Source organism: Hippichthys cyanospilos, chromosome 20, assembly GCF_059441005.1.
Source record: "Hippichthys cyanospilos isolate Australia breed blue-spotted pipefish chromosome 20, RoL_Hcya_1.0, whole genome shotgun sequence".
NCBI classification, from domain to species: Eukaryota; Metazoa; Chordata; class Actinopteri; order Syngnathiformes; family Syngnathidae; genus Hippichthys; species Hippichthys cyanospilos.
In genome coordinates this window covers 2,091,437-2,106,735 of record NC_142388.1, presented here as the reverse complement: position 1 = coordinate 2,106,735, position 15,299 = coordinate 2,091,437, and the positions used below count along the sequence as shown (strand labels likewise).

The window sequence follows — 15,299 nt, the reverse complement described above, 5'->3', positions numbered from 1 at the left end:
GGGGCGGTAAATGTGCCATGCACTAAAAAATATAAACGCCTCGCCTTCAATAATCTCATTTACCCATTATTTGTTTAATAACCTCATTTTTTATGAGTGTGGCATCAACTACAAAATAAAAGCAAACAGCAACAAAAGGCCAAACCTATAACAAGGTGAACACCTCTCCTCAAATAAACACTTTGTTTGTGAAAATCTATTTGAATAAATAAATGCCTCATATCTCATCCCTTTTCCAAGTGCCATCCGCTACAAAATAAAGCACCTCAAACAAAGTAAATACCTTATTTAAGAAATATTAAAGACAATTAAATACCTCGCCTCAAATAAGCCCCCTTAGTCATGCAAAACAAAATTTATCATCAAACATGTCGCATCCTTTTTCCAAGTATCATCCACTATAAAATAAAGCATTTCTAACCAAGTAAATACCTGATTTAAGAAATATTAAAGACAATTAAAAACCTCGCCTCAAATAAGCCCCCTCAGTCATGCAAAACAAAATTTATTATCAAACGTGTCGCATCCTTTTTTCCAAGTATCATCCACTATAAAATAAAGCATTTCAAACCAAGTAAATACCTTATTTAAGAAATATTTAAGAAAATTAAAAACCTCACCTCAAATGAGCCCCACGCACTACAATACAGACTAGAATAAACACCTTGATTTTTCCAGTTTGGCCACTACAGTAAAGTAAACATCTCCCCTCAAATAAAAACATTGTTTTGACAAGTGTGGCAATAAATAAATCTCACCTCCTTTTTCCAAATGTCAAACACTATGCAAAGTAAACGCCTCACTTTTTTGCCAAATCTACTGTAAGAAATTATTATAGATATCGTATCGCTTAAAACACCTCAAACTAAGTACATACTTTATTGCAGAAATATTTAAGAAAATTAAACGCCTTTCCTCAAACAAGCATGCACTAAAATAAAAACCATACCTAAAATAAATCCCTACATTTTTCCAAGCAGAATTTGTAACGAGGGCGCTCAAGTAGTGTTTTGCGGTTTTCGGTCTTGGCGGGACGTGTCGGGACACAACAAGTATCAGACGGGCCGGTTTTGGTCCAGTGGGCCAGATAAGGCAGGGATGTGCCTTGGCAGTCATGTCTTTTACCTAACCCAAAATGTTGTTTTTTGATAACCATATAAGGACGCCGGCTACGATTCTGCTTGTGGTAGAAATTGGCTAATCGAAGAAGGAATCAGCGGCAAGCGGGCAGGATGAGATGAGATTGCAAAATGAGAGATTGCGTGCTTTGCGAGAGGCACGCACGTTTGAGGAAAGCCTCAAGACAAACAACTTCCCGCTCCCGTCAACGCGCTAGCTAATCTTCTGCATCTTGAAACTGGTCTTCTCGTTGCCGTGGCGATGACACAACTCGCCCGTCAAGTCAAGCGAATAACCGGCTAATAAATGATTGCAGTCCGAGCTTTCAATCATTGGCTAAAGATCATCCAGCACAACACAAAATAAACCTTAAATTTTGACTGTTCTCTTGCCTCTGGATAAAACCTAAAGACCTTCTACTTTTAAGCGCAGAATGTAACAAATAAATGCCTCACCTCAAAGAGGCACCTTCCTTTACAAACTTGTCGCCCCTCCAAAAAATAAACACCTTTCCTCAAAAAAGCAGCAGTGTTTTAAATCAATCACCAACTGTAACAAAGGTGCACCTCCTTGTTTCAAGTAATGCAAATAAATGCCTCGCCTCAAATGATGCTTTTCAAAATGTCATCAACCACAACACATAGTTATCCTTAACTTTTGACTTGTTTGAATGCGTCTGGACAACGACTTAAGAACCACCACTTTTAAGTGCAGAATGCAAGAAATAAATACCTCACCTCAAATAAACACAATTATGTTTTTCAAAATGCCATTCACCACAACACATAATAAAGCTTAAATTTTGATTTAATGCCCTCTGGATCAAGACTTAAGAGCTACCACTTTTAAGTGCAGACTGCAAAGAATAAATGCCTCACCTCAAAGAGGTACCTTGTTTTTTAAGAACATCCCTCCAAAAAAAAAAAAAAAACACACGCCTTTCCTAAAAGCAGCTCCAATCTTTTAAGACAATCATAACTAATGAGGAGAACCTTGTTTCAAGTCATGCAGATTAATACCTCGCCTCAAATAAAGACAAGATCCAAAGGGGCCATGGATGTGTTGTTGGGTTTGTGTGAAGTGGAACTTGTGCAGGCATGAGTGAATGTCTGTCATGGACACCTGAGGAATTTCACAGCACTTTCCAGCAAAGTTCTTGGGAAAAACTTGTGATGCATTCATTCATTCCACAGTGAGGTTTTTTTTTTTTTTTTTGGCAAAGGAGGCAAACAAAGAGGATGGCGATTCAGGGGAGGCCAGACTTGAAACCACACCTCCAAGCGTGAAGCTCCGTGTCTCACTCTGTCTGCGCGGGGAGGAAGAGGCAGTCGCCACTTTTGAGTTCGGCGTTTACTAACAGAGCTTTTCCTAGGAATGTGACTCAAACTTGACCCGGCTCTCAGAAGGACCAAGTAGACTTTGAGGAGAACCGGCGGAGGAACCTGCGCCAAGATGACAATGGAAACCAACGGCCAGATGGACCACTGCAACGTTAGCAACGCCGTCACGTATAACGTCCTATCCGGGATCGTGGTGGGTCAGTTTGTGCTTGGGCTGCCTCTCAACTTGTCCGTCCTCTACATCTTCATCTTCAGGTACACACACCTCTCAATTGGGCCCGTGCCATATTCAATGAACTATGATTCCATGTTACCTGAATGTTAAATGAAAGCCTCGCCTCAAATAATACTGCATGTTGTCCACAAAAAAAACACCTCGCATGAAGCAATTTGCATTGCCATGTGACACCAACTCACCTCAATTTGATAAGTTTTCTCCAGAAGACAAATAAATGCCTCACCCCTAAAGTATAAACTGTCACACTTTGAATTAAATCCTCTAGTTAAAATATCATCACAAAAGAACTATCTAAAATAGCCTAATGAAAATAAACTAAAATAAACTAAAATAAATGCCTCACCTCTCACCTGATTTTTAATTCCTCACATCAAATAAACACTTTGACTCATCCACAACAAGCAAGAAAACACCTCGCTTCAGGTAAACGACAGCCTGCAATAAACATGTGGAAAATGCCTCTCCTCAAATAAACATCTTATCAAGTATCAACAATAACAAAGCCACACTTCAAAAGAAAACCTGCATTTGAAATAATAGTGCCTCGCCTCAAATGGATGTCTCCTATCAACGAAAAATAAATGCCTCGTCTCACATAAACATAAGGGGTGATCCTTCCCAATCACAAATAAACATTTTTGGCTCATTCAATACAACGACAAAACATCTCACTCAAACGCCAGCCACGAAGAATAAATGCCTCCGCTCAAATAAACATCTCATGCAGGAAAAATTATGACAACATCAGAATTCAAATAAAAAGGTGAACCAGGAGAACAAATACATGCCTCAGCTCTGATGGAAGTCTCATTTTGAGTGCATCGACCATGACAAAAATTGAATGCCTCACCTCACATAAACACACTTGTCTGCAAATGTCTCATCCTTTGCATCAAGTAAACAATTTGACTCATCCACTACAACCAAGAAACACCTGACTTCAAGTAAACACCAGCCTCTTCCAAACTTGCAGAATAAATGCCTCCTCTTGAATAAACACCTTATCAAGTATCAACTACATCTATGCCACACTTCTAAAGAAAACATGCATTTGAAACAAAAACAACAACAAAAACAAATAGCGCCTCACCTCAAATGGATGTCTCCCTGTGACAAAAAAATAAACACCTCACCTCACATAAACCTATTGTCTGTCCTCCATGATATCAAATAAACTTTGACTTACCAACACCAAGAAACACCTCACTTCAAATAAACACCAGCCTGTACCAAAATGCTAAATGCCTCCCTCTTAATAAGCATCTTATCAAGTGATGATAAGACCTTGATCAGCGCATTTCAAAAGAAAATCAACCTGCATTTGAAACAAAAAACAAAAAAGAAACAATCAGTGCCTCACCTCAAATGGATGTCTATAAACATAGAACAAAGAAAAGCCACATCTCAAATAAATATTTTTGCCCTCATCCAGTACAACTATGAAACATCTGACATGATGAAAAAATGCCACCGCTCAAATAAACATCTTTTCAAGTACAACCCATGCCAAAATCAGACTTCAAATAAAAATTCAAAGCTCGAGAACAAACGAACACTTCATTAACCCCTCGTGGCAAACTACGGAATATTTTCCCCCAAAAAGAGTTTGAATTGTCCCGGTTGTTCTCCTTGGAGGTTCAAGTTCTGGAGGAACAAGAGCGTGTTCCTGTTCAACATCGTGGTGGCCGACTTCCTGCTAGTGGCCTGCCTCCCGGCCAAGGCCTACAGCTACCAGCACGGGCAGCGGCGGAGCACCAACGATCTGATGTGCAAGGCCATGCTCTTCATGCTCTTCCTCAACCGAGGAGCCAGCATCGCCTTCTTGATCACGCTCTCGCTGGACCGCTACTTCAACGTGGTGCACCTCGGACGGAGGAACTTCGTCAAGGCGCTGAAGAAATCTCCGGAGGTCTCGGTGGTGATCTGGCTGCTCCTGTTGCCCCTCACCATCCCGACCATGCTCAGGACCTTCGAGTGCTGCAACAGCCACGGGCGAAACGAGACCACCGTCTACCAGGAAATCACGGACACCTTTAGGGAGGTATTCAGCCCGAAAACGCTTCTTCTTTCCTCCGCGTCAAATCGTAAACGCCTCGTCACACAGAAACACATTTTTCCAAATGTGTCATCCGCCACAAGAAAAAACTCAACTCAAATCAACAGCTTCCCCTCCGTCAAGTAAATGCCTCGCCTCGAATATTTTTTTAAAAAGTATCATCAGCAAATGAAGGCCTCACAAAATTCTTCCCCCCAGGCATGAACTACGACAAACGTCTCTGAAAAATGCCAAACCTCAAATAAACACTTCCCCCGTGTCTTCTAATATTAAATGCCTTACCTCAAACAAACACATCTGATTCTTAAAAAAAAAAACATCAACTACAATGAAAAAGCCTCGACTAAAAACAAAAAATCATTCCCGCAAAGTGAAAGAAGTGCGCTATCAACTTAAACACCTCGCCACAAATAAACATAATTTTTCAAAGTTGTGATCCATGACAACAAAAACAACTCAGCTCAAACATATCTTCCCACAAATGGCATATAGCATTGAAAATAAATGCCTCACCTCTAATAAACATCCTTTACCCCCAGCATGCGTCATCCACTCAGGCAAATAAATGCCTCACATCAAATAAACACTTTCCTTGTGTAAATTTCAGTACAAACACACAATTAAGCACCTCTTATTCCTCAAATAAGTGGCATCCGCTCCAACAAAAAACACAGCTCAAATAAACATATCTTCCCACAAATGTAATAAACCATGTCAAATAAATGCCTCACCTCAAATAAACAAGTATCATCCATTCAGACAAATAATTTCTCACATCAAAAAACACACTTCCACCCTAGTGGAAGTATTCCTCCTATTCCTCAAATAAGTGTCATCCACCACAACAGAAAACCTCACCTCAAAAAACAAACAAAAAAAACTCCATACCGATCAGTTTTTGCTGCGTTGTACAATCTGGGCTTTCCTAAGCGTATTTTATTTTCCTCCTGGGCCGTAGTTGGTGTTCTTTTCCCAAATCCTCATCCCCCTGATCATCCTGCTCTACTGCACGGCGCGCATCGTCCAGCGGCTCCGGAAGAAGACGGTGGGGGAAAAGGCCAAACTGAGGCGGGCCATGTGCGTGGTGGTGTCGGTGGCGCTGGTCTTCTCCGTCTGCTTCGTGCCCTGCGCCGCGGCCCGGGCGGCCTTGCTGGTCGTGCGTCTGAAAAGATGGCAGGAGGCCGAGGACGTGGTGGTTCAGGTCTACGACGGCCTCATGGTTCTGTCCTACAGCGACTGCCTGCTGGACCCGCTGGTCTACTGTTTCTGCCAGTCGGGCTTCAAGGACGCCTACCTGGACGCCTTCTGTCCCGCTTTTGTCTACGAGAGACTGCGGAAGGCCGAGACCAGCGCCGCCGCCACGACGACCACGACCACCTCTACAGCAAGGAGCCTTTCTTTGCCAATGATTGAGAAATTTCAAGTATGAACATTATTTGGATGCGTTTTTGTTTTTTAAAGTCAATATTCATCATTAAAGGAAACTCTGATGTCACATACTGCAAAAATCGGTCTAAAAATATAGGAAAGGGTAACGATGTGAGAATTTCGCTTTGCACAATGTATTCGATTGAGAGTACTTTAAGATACAAGTGACCTGAATAACGAGATTTGCGTAAAACGACTAATATTACTGCAGTTTACTGTTCACATTAAGGAGCTGTGCAAGTCTTGTCTTCATGACTGCGTTTTACTGCCCCCTTGCGGTCAAACTGCGCGCACCAAAGGAATAACTACAGTACACAAAAATTGCTTCATTCTTTCAAATATTTTGAATTATATTGTTCCTAGTATGTTATTTTGCGAACCTTATTAATGGCATTTTCAGTTTAAAGTGGCCTAATTATGACAGCTTTTTGTTCAAATCGACGTGGTCACTCAAATTTCCGATTAACGCCGACTAAGCTTGAAAGTTTTAGAAAAACTACAATTCGTTTGATTTGTGATAAAAAAAAAAAAACGCTCATTTGGGGTCATTTCCAATCAGGCACAAATTACGAAAGGACCGTCTGTAGGAAACTACGCCAATGAGCGTCGGAACAATTTCAGTGCGACACCCAACGGGGGTCGGGGGGTGTCACCATGGCAACGGCAACAAAAACCGGCCCAACTTGTTTCCCTTTGACTTTTCCTCGCCATTAATCTTCTCATTAAATCCTTTCTGCTTTACGTTCCATCCGATAGCTGTGATTTATGTATTCTGCGTTTGTTCTTGTCGTAATAGTTCCGTACAAGATTGTAATGGTACATAGTATACCATTACGTGGATGATAAGATGTTAAAATTACACCCACTGACAAAAAGATAAGTAATGTATTAATACCCGTGTTATTTTTTTATGAGAAGTGAAATTACGCTGGAAAAGAACTAAATCGCTTCTCTGCTGCCCTCTCGTGGTTTAAGCTTGACATGAGAAAAATGACATTTTAATCAGTTGTGTTAAAATATTGTGTCTTAAATACTGTACAGACCCACATTTCAAGTGTGAAATTTAAAAACCAAATCTTCACTCATTGCGGTGTTCCAATGACAATTAAGTCAAACGCTATGACGTTAGTTGCTTATCAATCTTTGTTTCATATTTGTTTGCATGAGCCTTCAGCAAACTATTGCCCAATTGGGCAACACCGCCCTCAGCCGTCGACAAACATTAATGACACAATTAAGGTCTTGCTTGGTTAATATCACGTGACCAAACCATATGTGCCGCGATGACCAGCATAACCACATACAGTAGTTTGATCCTCCCCAAAGAAAAAAACAACAAAAAACATCAACTCATGTTTCAATAACCTGTCGTAAATATTGTCACCCGTATTCTAATAGCACTAAATCATCCCACACTTATATTTTGGTAGATCAAAAAAATAAATGTTTATTGTTCATATAATGTTCAACATATTTAAACGTATTAATTCATGAAGATAACTCTATTTTCAGTATAAGATGATTATTTAATTCCCATAAAATGCTTAAGTAAAAACCCGATTTCTTTTTTTCTGAAAGTGATGACACTCGGCTGCAATTAGCCAGCTAGGCCTTCTCCTTGATTCCTATTGGACAGGACACCCCAGTCCCGCCCAGCCCGCAGTAACCACCTGGATTCTTGCTGAGGTATTGCTGGTGGTAGTCCTCGGCGTAGTAGAAGGTTTTCCCATCCGCGATCTCTGTTGTGATGCTTCCAAAACCTTCTTTGGTCAAAACCTGCACCGGCACAAACAGAGACCATTTATATTATGGGATGGAAACTACTGTATAAATAAAATGATATATACTATGTCTACTACTATATATATAAGCTTTTGTACATTATATGTGTGTTAGTTTTGCAATTCAAGTGACTTTAGAAGGAGACAGATTTAGGACCCAGATGGTTTGGCAAAAGTGTGTGTGTGTTCATGTGTTTGCTTTGGGCCAACTGCTCACACACTCACACACATACACACACACACGCACACAGATGGGAGCGAGAAGGGGATATGTGATTGGGGGGAGACATTCTGTTGAGGAAGAAAAAAGGAAGCAAATGGAGATGCTCACCACAAACCTCCTTATCAATTTGACATCAAGTCAGGAGCAAACGATCACAGAGTGGCAATGCAATAGGATCATGTTGATCCAAAAAAAAAAAAAACACTGTAAAGACCACCTATGGAGGAAGATTGCTGTCAAAAAGATGTTGTGTAGTTTGCAAGCTAATGACCTGTGACTTCTATATACTGTTTGAAAATCATGATTATTGAATATAAAATATAAATTGATCCGTCACGATGTTTTTTAAGAGATTGACTGCCACATCACCGCAGCAATAAATAAATAAACAATAAATCGTATAAAAGTCTTTATTTGTAAATCATTAATCTTTATTTCGTGCTAGGATTCTACTTGAGCGCTAGTGTGCAATTCAAAGGAGTTTCCCTAATTCACTGCAGTGCTTGTTTATGCCAGCAGAGGTCAGTAGTTTTTACAGAAGCTTCCCAAAATGATGCATTTTCCAAGAATATGGCCCCAAAATCTTTATTTGAGCATCACTAAAAACGCAAACATTCAATTCGTAAACTCAACACAATTTAGAGTCGTACCCATACGAAAACAATTCAAACTGAACACGATTTAGAGTCATGCTCATACGAATAGTGAAACACTCAAATGTTTTTTTGACAGCAATCTTACTCCACCGCGCTACTTAGTCGCCATAGAGCCGTAAACGATGTCATACAAACCTTCTGGTACTGATCTCGGGATGCCAGCGCTTCCTCAAGTTGCTGTTGGGTAGAGGTATAGATTGCAGAGCGGTACGTCGTACCCACGTCGTTGCCTTGACGCATACCTGAAGGCGGACACACCGAGAAATAATAATTAAAAAAAAAAAAAAGAATACAAATTTCAGAGACTAACTAAGAGACTAACTAACTCACAAAAGATTGACATAAAACAACAAAAAAAGTGGTTTCAGGCATTTATTTTCTTTAACAGATGCATTTGCAACCATTCTGCTAGAATTGAGACGAGCCCCAATTGCTGGCCGCAACCTTGAGTTTCCGCCATCAGGAGGCACGGCGCACGTTTGTAAATTGCGGCAGGTAGCTATATAAGCGTCCTTTTTGCTGTCATTAGCTTTGACCGCAGTCGCAGCAGGATGCATTGCATTGATGTGGTAAGCTAAATTCACGAAGGATGCACATTCATCGGTTCAACAGCTCTTACATTTCGTTTTCATGTCTTCCTTTTGACCTTCCTTCTTCGGATTATGTCAAACTATAAAACACATATCCACATAACAGGATAAAAAGTGTGATCTCGAGTGTGTATACCGTACCTTGCGTTGGGTTGTGGCTTTCCCAGAAGACCTTGAGCAGATTGGCGAAGGAAATCTGGTTTGGATAATAGACCACTTGGACCACCTCAGTATGGCCTGTCAGACCTTCACACCAGATACACGTTACACATTATTGTTGCACAATTTTCAAGAGTAAACACATGTTTTGCGCGTAAGTGTGTGTGTATGTACCTGAGCACACTTCCTCATAGGTGGGGTTGGGTGTGTACCCCCCAGCATAGCCCACCTGAGTGGAGTAAACGCCTTTCTGACGCCAAAACTTTCTCTCTGCACCCCAGAAGCAGCCCATTCCTGCGGGACACATCAAAGAAACACAAACACACACACACACAAAAACATACACAACAATATAGGGTTTAAAAAAAGATGAAATATAAAATTCTGGAATATTTTTGAGGGGTTCTGAAGATCTTCGGAGCACCGCCACTCACCAAAAACGGCAGTCTGCGTGTCTTCCGGGAACGGCGGCGTGGTTTTATTGCCGTTCACGTGGTGTTTGGCTGAAAAAGGACACAACAAAAAAAGAACTCATGTAATGATTATTGACTGAGATTTTGTGTGAGATTTTTTATGATATAATAAGTGAATATTTTTCAAGGTTCTTGCAATGCAATTGGGAGCAAACAATCAAATATAGAAAAAGGAAAAATACAAAGCACACAACAATAGTGGCAATAAATAACATGCATCACAAATAGAACAAAATAGACTGCCTGTATTGTTATTGTATAGCTGGTATCCAAAAAAATTGGGAGTGCTGCTCTGATTGGTGAATATTAATATGAACTAGGGCTGCACAATTATGGCCAAAATAATAATCCCGATTATTTGGGGATTATTATATCTCAATTGACAGCCAGGAAACAATGTCCCCTGATGGTAGGATGAAAAAGTGCTTGATTTGACTTGTAATAAAAAAAAGTGCTTGAATTTTTAAATGTTATCGCTGAGGATCATTTCAATGAATCATGGCAGCCAATATCATGATCGCGATTAAAATTCCATTGATTGTGCAGCCCTAATATGAACAATAAATGTAATAAATATTATAAAATAAAAATCCTGGTTTCACAGGGTGCAGTTGCTAATTCCATCGTGTTTTGGGGAAAAATCTATATAATATAATACAACACAATACGATATAATAGTCAATGTTATTATTATAAATGTAATACTATGAACATACAATGATACATAAGTATGTTGATTCTTTTTGGCATGGATGCGCACACATACATACACACACACACACACACACACACACACACACACACACACACTACATATTAGTGCTGCTCTATTTCCGTTCAAGCCTACTGTATGTGGGTATCAGAATCAACCAATCAGCATTAAGCAGCAGTGACATCACTTCTAACCTCTATCCATTTTTCAACGAAAAGTTGGGTCCGAATTTTTTCATATCCTCCTGAGACCCAGCCTAAACATTTGTGTGCACTGTAGTGGACGTTTGTTTTTGGGTGATATCTTTTGAATCGCTGGCGCAACCCTACTAAGTCCTAGTGTGCTCAGTGGAGGACATCCTGGTCTTTCCGACGACGTCTCACGCAACTCACTTTGCTGTCTTGCTGAGACAAAATGGACACAACAGTGGACATAAAGGACTCATGGTCTCAGGAGGATAAGACACCTGTCTCTCGCATGAGACTTATTTTGACACTTGAATTCGGTTCATCGAGCCTATATGGATTTTGGCCTGTTTTCTTGCCATTTCCCCTGCATCCCCCTTTCCCATACGCGCGAATCCGATTGCAGGAAGTTGCGTTGCAGCGTGAAAGCACACCCGATTTGAAGCGACGTCCTGCCGCGGCTGGGTTCTGCGTAAAAGGCAAAGGCAGATAAATGGATGCTCTTCTGTTCCGGTTCCGATGCCAGTGCACATCTATTCACGGCGCGCCAACACTCGGGCGCCCCACTCGTACTGAAGAGGGGAGCGCCGCGGTGCCAGCGGGAACGGCTGCCAGATAAAAGCTGACAGCAGCCTTGTTGTTTCCTACACACTCGAGCACACGCACACTCCCATCGCAAATACTAAAAATAAAGAGAACATATCCTGAATAAACAGATGGACAAACTAGTCCGCAATGCGTCGCGCTCGTCGACGTTACACAACACTTGGCCAATATACCGAAATGCAGTTGATTATTATCCTGTTCGGAGTTCGCCGTCCCTTCCACTGAGATCGATCAGGTCCAAGTTCTGAGGTAAGCAGAGCTGCAGTGTGAGCAAACATTACTACCCGGATAACTAGCTTTAGATTCTGATACATTTCTATTCATTTTTGGTTACGTTTTTTTTTTTTGTTGTTGTTGTTGGTTCGGTGTGATATCGCGAGGTTTGGCCAGGTGATTCATTTGTGTATTTCGACGGGTTTGTGAATGTTAAGACAAAAGAATGCTACAGGCATTATTTCAGACACCTCTTTTACGAGAGGTTCAAGCGGAACGGGAATTAGTTCGTAAAGCATTCAAACAGAAGAACCAAAATCATTTTTGATTGCGTTTAGTCATTCGCGATTGCTTTCGTTATTTGTCGTGGTTTACGCAGAAGTTAATACATCGTGCGCATGCGCATTACTTTCAAAACCCAAACGACAATATAATTTGTTTTTGCTCAATTATGACGGTATAACGATTGTTTTTTTCATTCTTAATGTGTCCACTACCAATATCTTCATCGGGAAATTATTGCTCTCGTTTTTCTTAGCGAAAGAGAGAAATAGTGTTGTCATCCTGGAGCTAGCATGCTAAAGCTAAACCAGTGGAGACTTACCGGAAACTTTAATGGCTTCAGCCCGGCCGGCCAGTGCTTTATCCGGGCTTGGCATCTGAGTCTTGGAGGCCATTTCTCCCATACGACCGTTGACAAAATGTCGCCAAATAAGACTTAGTCTGGAGACGGAGGGGGAGACCATTTAATGCGTCAACCGGATTAGCCGCTAACTCGGTTATCTTAGCTACGTGACATCCACCTGTTTACACAAGTATCGATTTGTGTAACCAACAATTTTGACGTTACTCAACTTCGCCCTCTTACACACATGAGAACACGGAAAGACGTACTCTCATTATAATGATATAGGCTTTCTTCGAGTGAATTATTGATCTTTCTGCTGCTTTTGCCGCATCAAAATGACATCATGTATCCGGCATTGCACTGGTTACTTTGTTGGGTTTCGATTGATCATAACCTACGATAAACAAAGTTAAGAAAAAAAAAAACAATTTACAAGCCGAATTATTTACCCTGCATTCCTCCATCATAAGTGAATTGCATTGTGGCGTTTATGCGATTTCTTTTGCAAAACGACAGCGAAGTGAGTAAATTCCCAACGGAGTTTGGCTTGGAAGTCGACACAATGAATCAACTGCGATGCCCTCCCCAAGCAGTCAAAAAATAAGTTAAATTACCTCGTTGACAATAAAAAAAAAAATATATATATATGTATATGCATATCTTTAGACGCTGTGCCGATTAAAGTGGCCGGTGGAGATCCATGTCCACTTGATGGAAAAAAATGCTGCGCTGTCATTACTTGGCCACAAAGTAAAAGGTGTCTCTATAACCATAATGATATTCATGGAGTGTGTAGCTGCAGTGGCGCAGTCCAGGCCCCATCAGTCAGTCAGTCTCCTTTAGTGGGGGAGGAATGGCCAGGGGAAGCAGGATTATGCCCATATGACCATGCGTGTCCTTTTTCCATTCACAGTAACGAAAGTGCGGGGTAAAAATGCGCTGCATCAAATCATGCCGGGAAACCAGATTGCAGCTTCTTTTCTCCACATACCTAAAGGCCTCGAGTTTAAGTACAAATGATGAAAACGCAACATACAAAAGAACATTTACATTCGTATTTTGAGCTCCATCGTGTTTCCATGTGACTATTTAGCTCACATTTGACTTGTTCATGGTGAATAAATATAAAACACGATGGACTGGTCCCTCATTGAGCTGGTACATAGAGGATGCAAGGGGGAGGAGGGTGCAGAGCTGGAGGCTGAGGATGTAACAGAGGACCACCCCTCCCCATCCTCTCTCCATCTGACTGCGCCCAGCTCCTCATCGTCATCCTTCATCCTCATCCTGCTGCAGCCTCATGCGCTCCTAAAACATGTTCGGATCCACTAATCTCGTTGGAATGACTCGGGAGCTTCCCTGGACTCGTTTGGGAGACGCAACAACAACAACAAAAGGATGTAGGTCCGACGTCCGCATCCCTGCCCCTCAGCATCCGCAGCATCCTCATCCCCCTCCGCCCCACCACCCCCCGCGCGGACCTCCGGCGGAGGACTCCGAGGTGATGCTCTCTAAAACGCGCGGTGTTCGGACAGACTCGCCCGCATCGGCCTCTTCTTCCATCGCTTTCAAAGGCATCCGTGCGGTAAAAAAAAAAGAGAGAAAAAAAAATAACTGCGCCATTTCCCCTGAAAGGTACTGTCTTAACTGAGCTTGATGTTTTTATTACATTTAAACCGATCATTTGAAATATTAATCGGTTTTAAGACGTAATTTCAACGCGGAGTCTTAAAAAAAGACGCAATATGCGTTTGTGCTGTGCATGCGCAACTTGCGCGAGATTGCGCATACGCCCTCGTCCGAAATACACGCATCCTACTGAATTCCATTTAACATTTACCGTTACGGCTATTTAACATTCAAACGCACACGGGACTCGTTGTTTTTCTTCTTCAATTTGAATGATTTCTGTGGGCGTCAGGTTTACACACGACCCCCACAAAAGGCAGCCTAGCACCCCCAGACCCCCACCCTTCTTTTTTTTTTTTTTTTTGCATTTGATGCTGCTGCACGCTATCTGGGTTATTAGCATGTAATGCTGAAGCTCCATTTACACACAAAAAATGCTGCAGGTAGTCCGTTTTTTGTTTGTTCTTTTTTTAAGGGGGGGGGGGGGGTATCTGACATGGGTGATGATGTCAAGTCCCAGCATCATGATTTCCTCTACACCCCCGCCCCCATCACTACCCCTGCAGCTGAGCCAGTAATGCAGCGCTCTATAAGAAGGTGCATTATGGTTACTGGATAATGGAAGCTGAAGGTTTTAATGGGCCCAAGTGCTGGCTAAAGTGCCATTCCGCTGCTTTTACCTGATGCCCGTGCACAAAAACCTGCACCATTTGTGCTCAATGCTGCATTGAAAGTAAAATCCGGAATTAAAAAAAAAAAAAAGTAACACCCCCCCCCCCCCCCTAGATCTTGGTTGCCTTTGATGAGATTTCAAAGGCTGAAATGAAAAAGCACCGATATGATCTTGGTGTAATTCTTCAACATTTTTGCGTGTAAACTGCGCAAAAACTCACAGCTGGTGTGGCAGCCACAAGGTCACCAGTCAAGGTGATGGAGATGCATGCGAGGATGACACAGGAAGGATGCGGTGGAATTGAACAGAGTGTACCATGTTGGTGGGGGGAAGGGATTTAGGCGGGGGGCCGCAGGAAAAAGTAGGCCAGCCGATGCAGTCGGCGGTCACGTGAAAAGCGGGTCGTCTCTCGTCGTGTTCACAGCGGACCTTGATTTAAATGTCCATACAATTAAGGCACGCGGTGAATGCCAAGAGCGAGGCCTACTGACAACAGCGGCACATATGGAACCATCCGATTCTCCGATGTAACCGAGGGGATGAGCTCGTATCGGCTAGTAAAGATTTTGAATTTTACAAGTCAAACGTTT

General features: G+C 41.8%; 2 protein-coding genes across 4 annotated transcripts; one reads left to right on the top strand and one right to left on the bottom strand.

Annotated features, from left to right (window-relative positions):
• Positions 1-2,435: 2,435 nt before the first annotated feature.
• LOC148406920 (12-(S)-hydroxy-5,8,10,14-eicosatetraenoic acid receptor-like) lies at positions 2,436-6,248 on the top strand. The gene is made up of 3 exons (XM_088402900.1): positions 2,436-2,714; positions 4,333-4,738; positions 5,712-6,248. The coding sequence occupies exons 1-3, from the start codon at positions 2,572-2,574 to the stop codon at positions 6,180-6,182; spliced, it is 1,020 nt and encodes a 339-aa protein (XP_088259026.1). The 5' UTR covers positions 2,436-2,571; the 3' UTR covers positions 6,183-6,248.
• Positions 6,249-7,597: 1,349 nt separating this feature from the next.
• msraa (methionine sulfoxide reductase Aa) lies at positions 7,598-13,233 on the bottom strand. Of its 3 annotated transcripts, none has more exons than XM_088402901.1 (7): positions 13,022-13,233; positions 12,384-12,502; positions 10,025-10,093; positions 9,765-9,884; positions 9,573-9,677; positions 8,977-9,083; positions 7,598-7,957 (listed from the first exon to the last, which is right to left on the bottom strand). In XM_088402901.1, the coding sequence occupies exons 1-7, from the start codon at positions 13,141-13,143 to the stop codon at positions 7,787-7,789; spliced, it is 813 nt and encodes a 270-aa protein (XP_088259027.1). In that variant the 5' UTR covers positions 13,144-13,233; the 3' UTR covers positions 7,598-7,786. The 3 variants fall into 3 exon arrangements, with proteins under 3 accessions (XP_088259027.1, XP_088259029.1, XP_088259028.1); XM_088402903.1 differs by lacking the exon at positions 13,022-13,233 and adding an exon at positions 12,857-12,988; XM_088402902.1 differs by lacking the exon at positions 13,022-13,233 and having other exon boundaries at positions 12,384-12,758.
• Positions 13,234-15,299: the final 2,066 nt, after the last annotated feature.

Coding starts and splice junctions, on each gene's coding strand:
- LOC148406920 (XM_088402900.1), top strand. CDS start 2,572: ATGACAATGGAAACCAACGGCCAGATGGACCACTGCAACGTTAGCAAC. Junction 2,715..4,332: donor CTCTACATCTTCATCTTCAG/GTACACACACCT, acceptor TTCTCCTTGGAG/GTTCAAGTTCTGGAGGAACA. Junction 4,739..5,711: donor TCACGGACACCTTTAGGGAG/GTATTCAGCCCG, acceptor CCTGGGCCGTAG/TTGGTGTTCTTTTCCCAAAT.
- msraa (XM_088402901.1), bottom strand. CDS start 13,143: ATGACAGCGCAGCATTTTTTTCCATCAAGTGGACATGGATCTCCACCG. Junction 9,885..10,024: donor CACGCAGACTGCCGTTTTTG/GTGAGTGGCGGT, acceptor TGTGTCCCGCAG/GAATGGGCTGCTTCTGGGGT. Junction 9,678..9,764: donor CTATGAGGAAGTGTGCTCAG/GTACATACACAC, acceptor TCTGGTGTGAAG/GTCTGACAGGCCATACTGAG.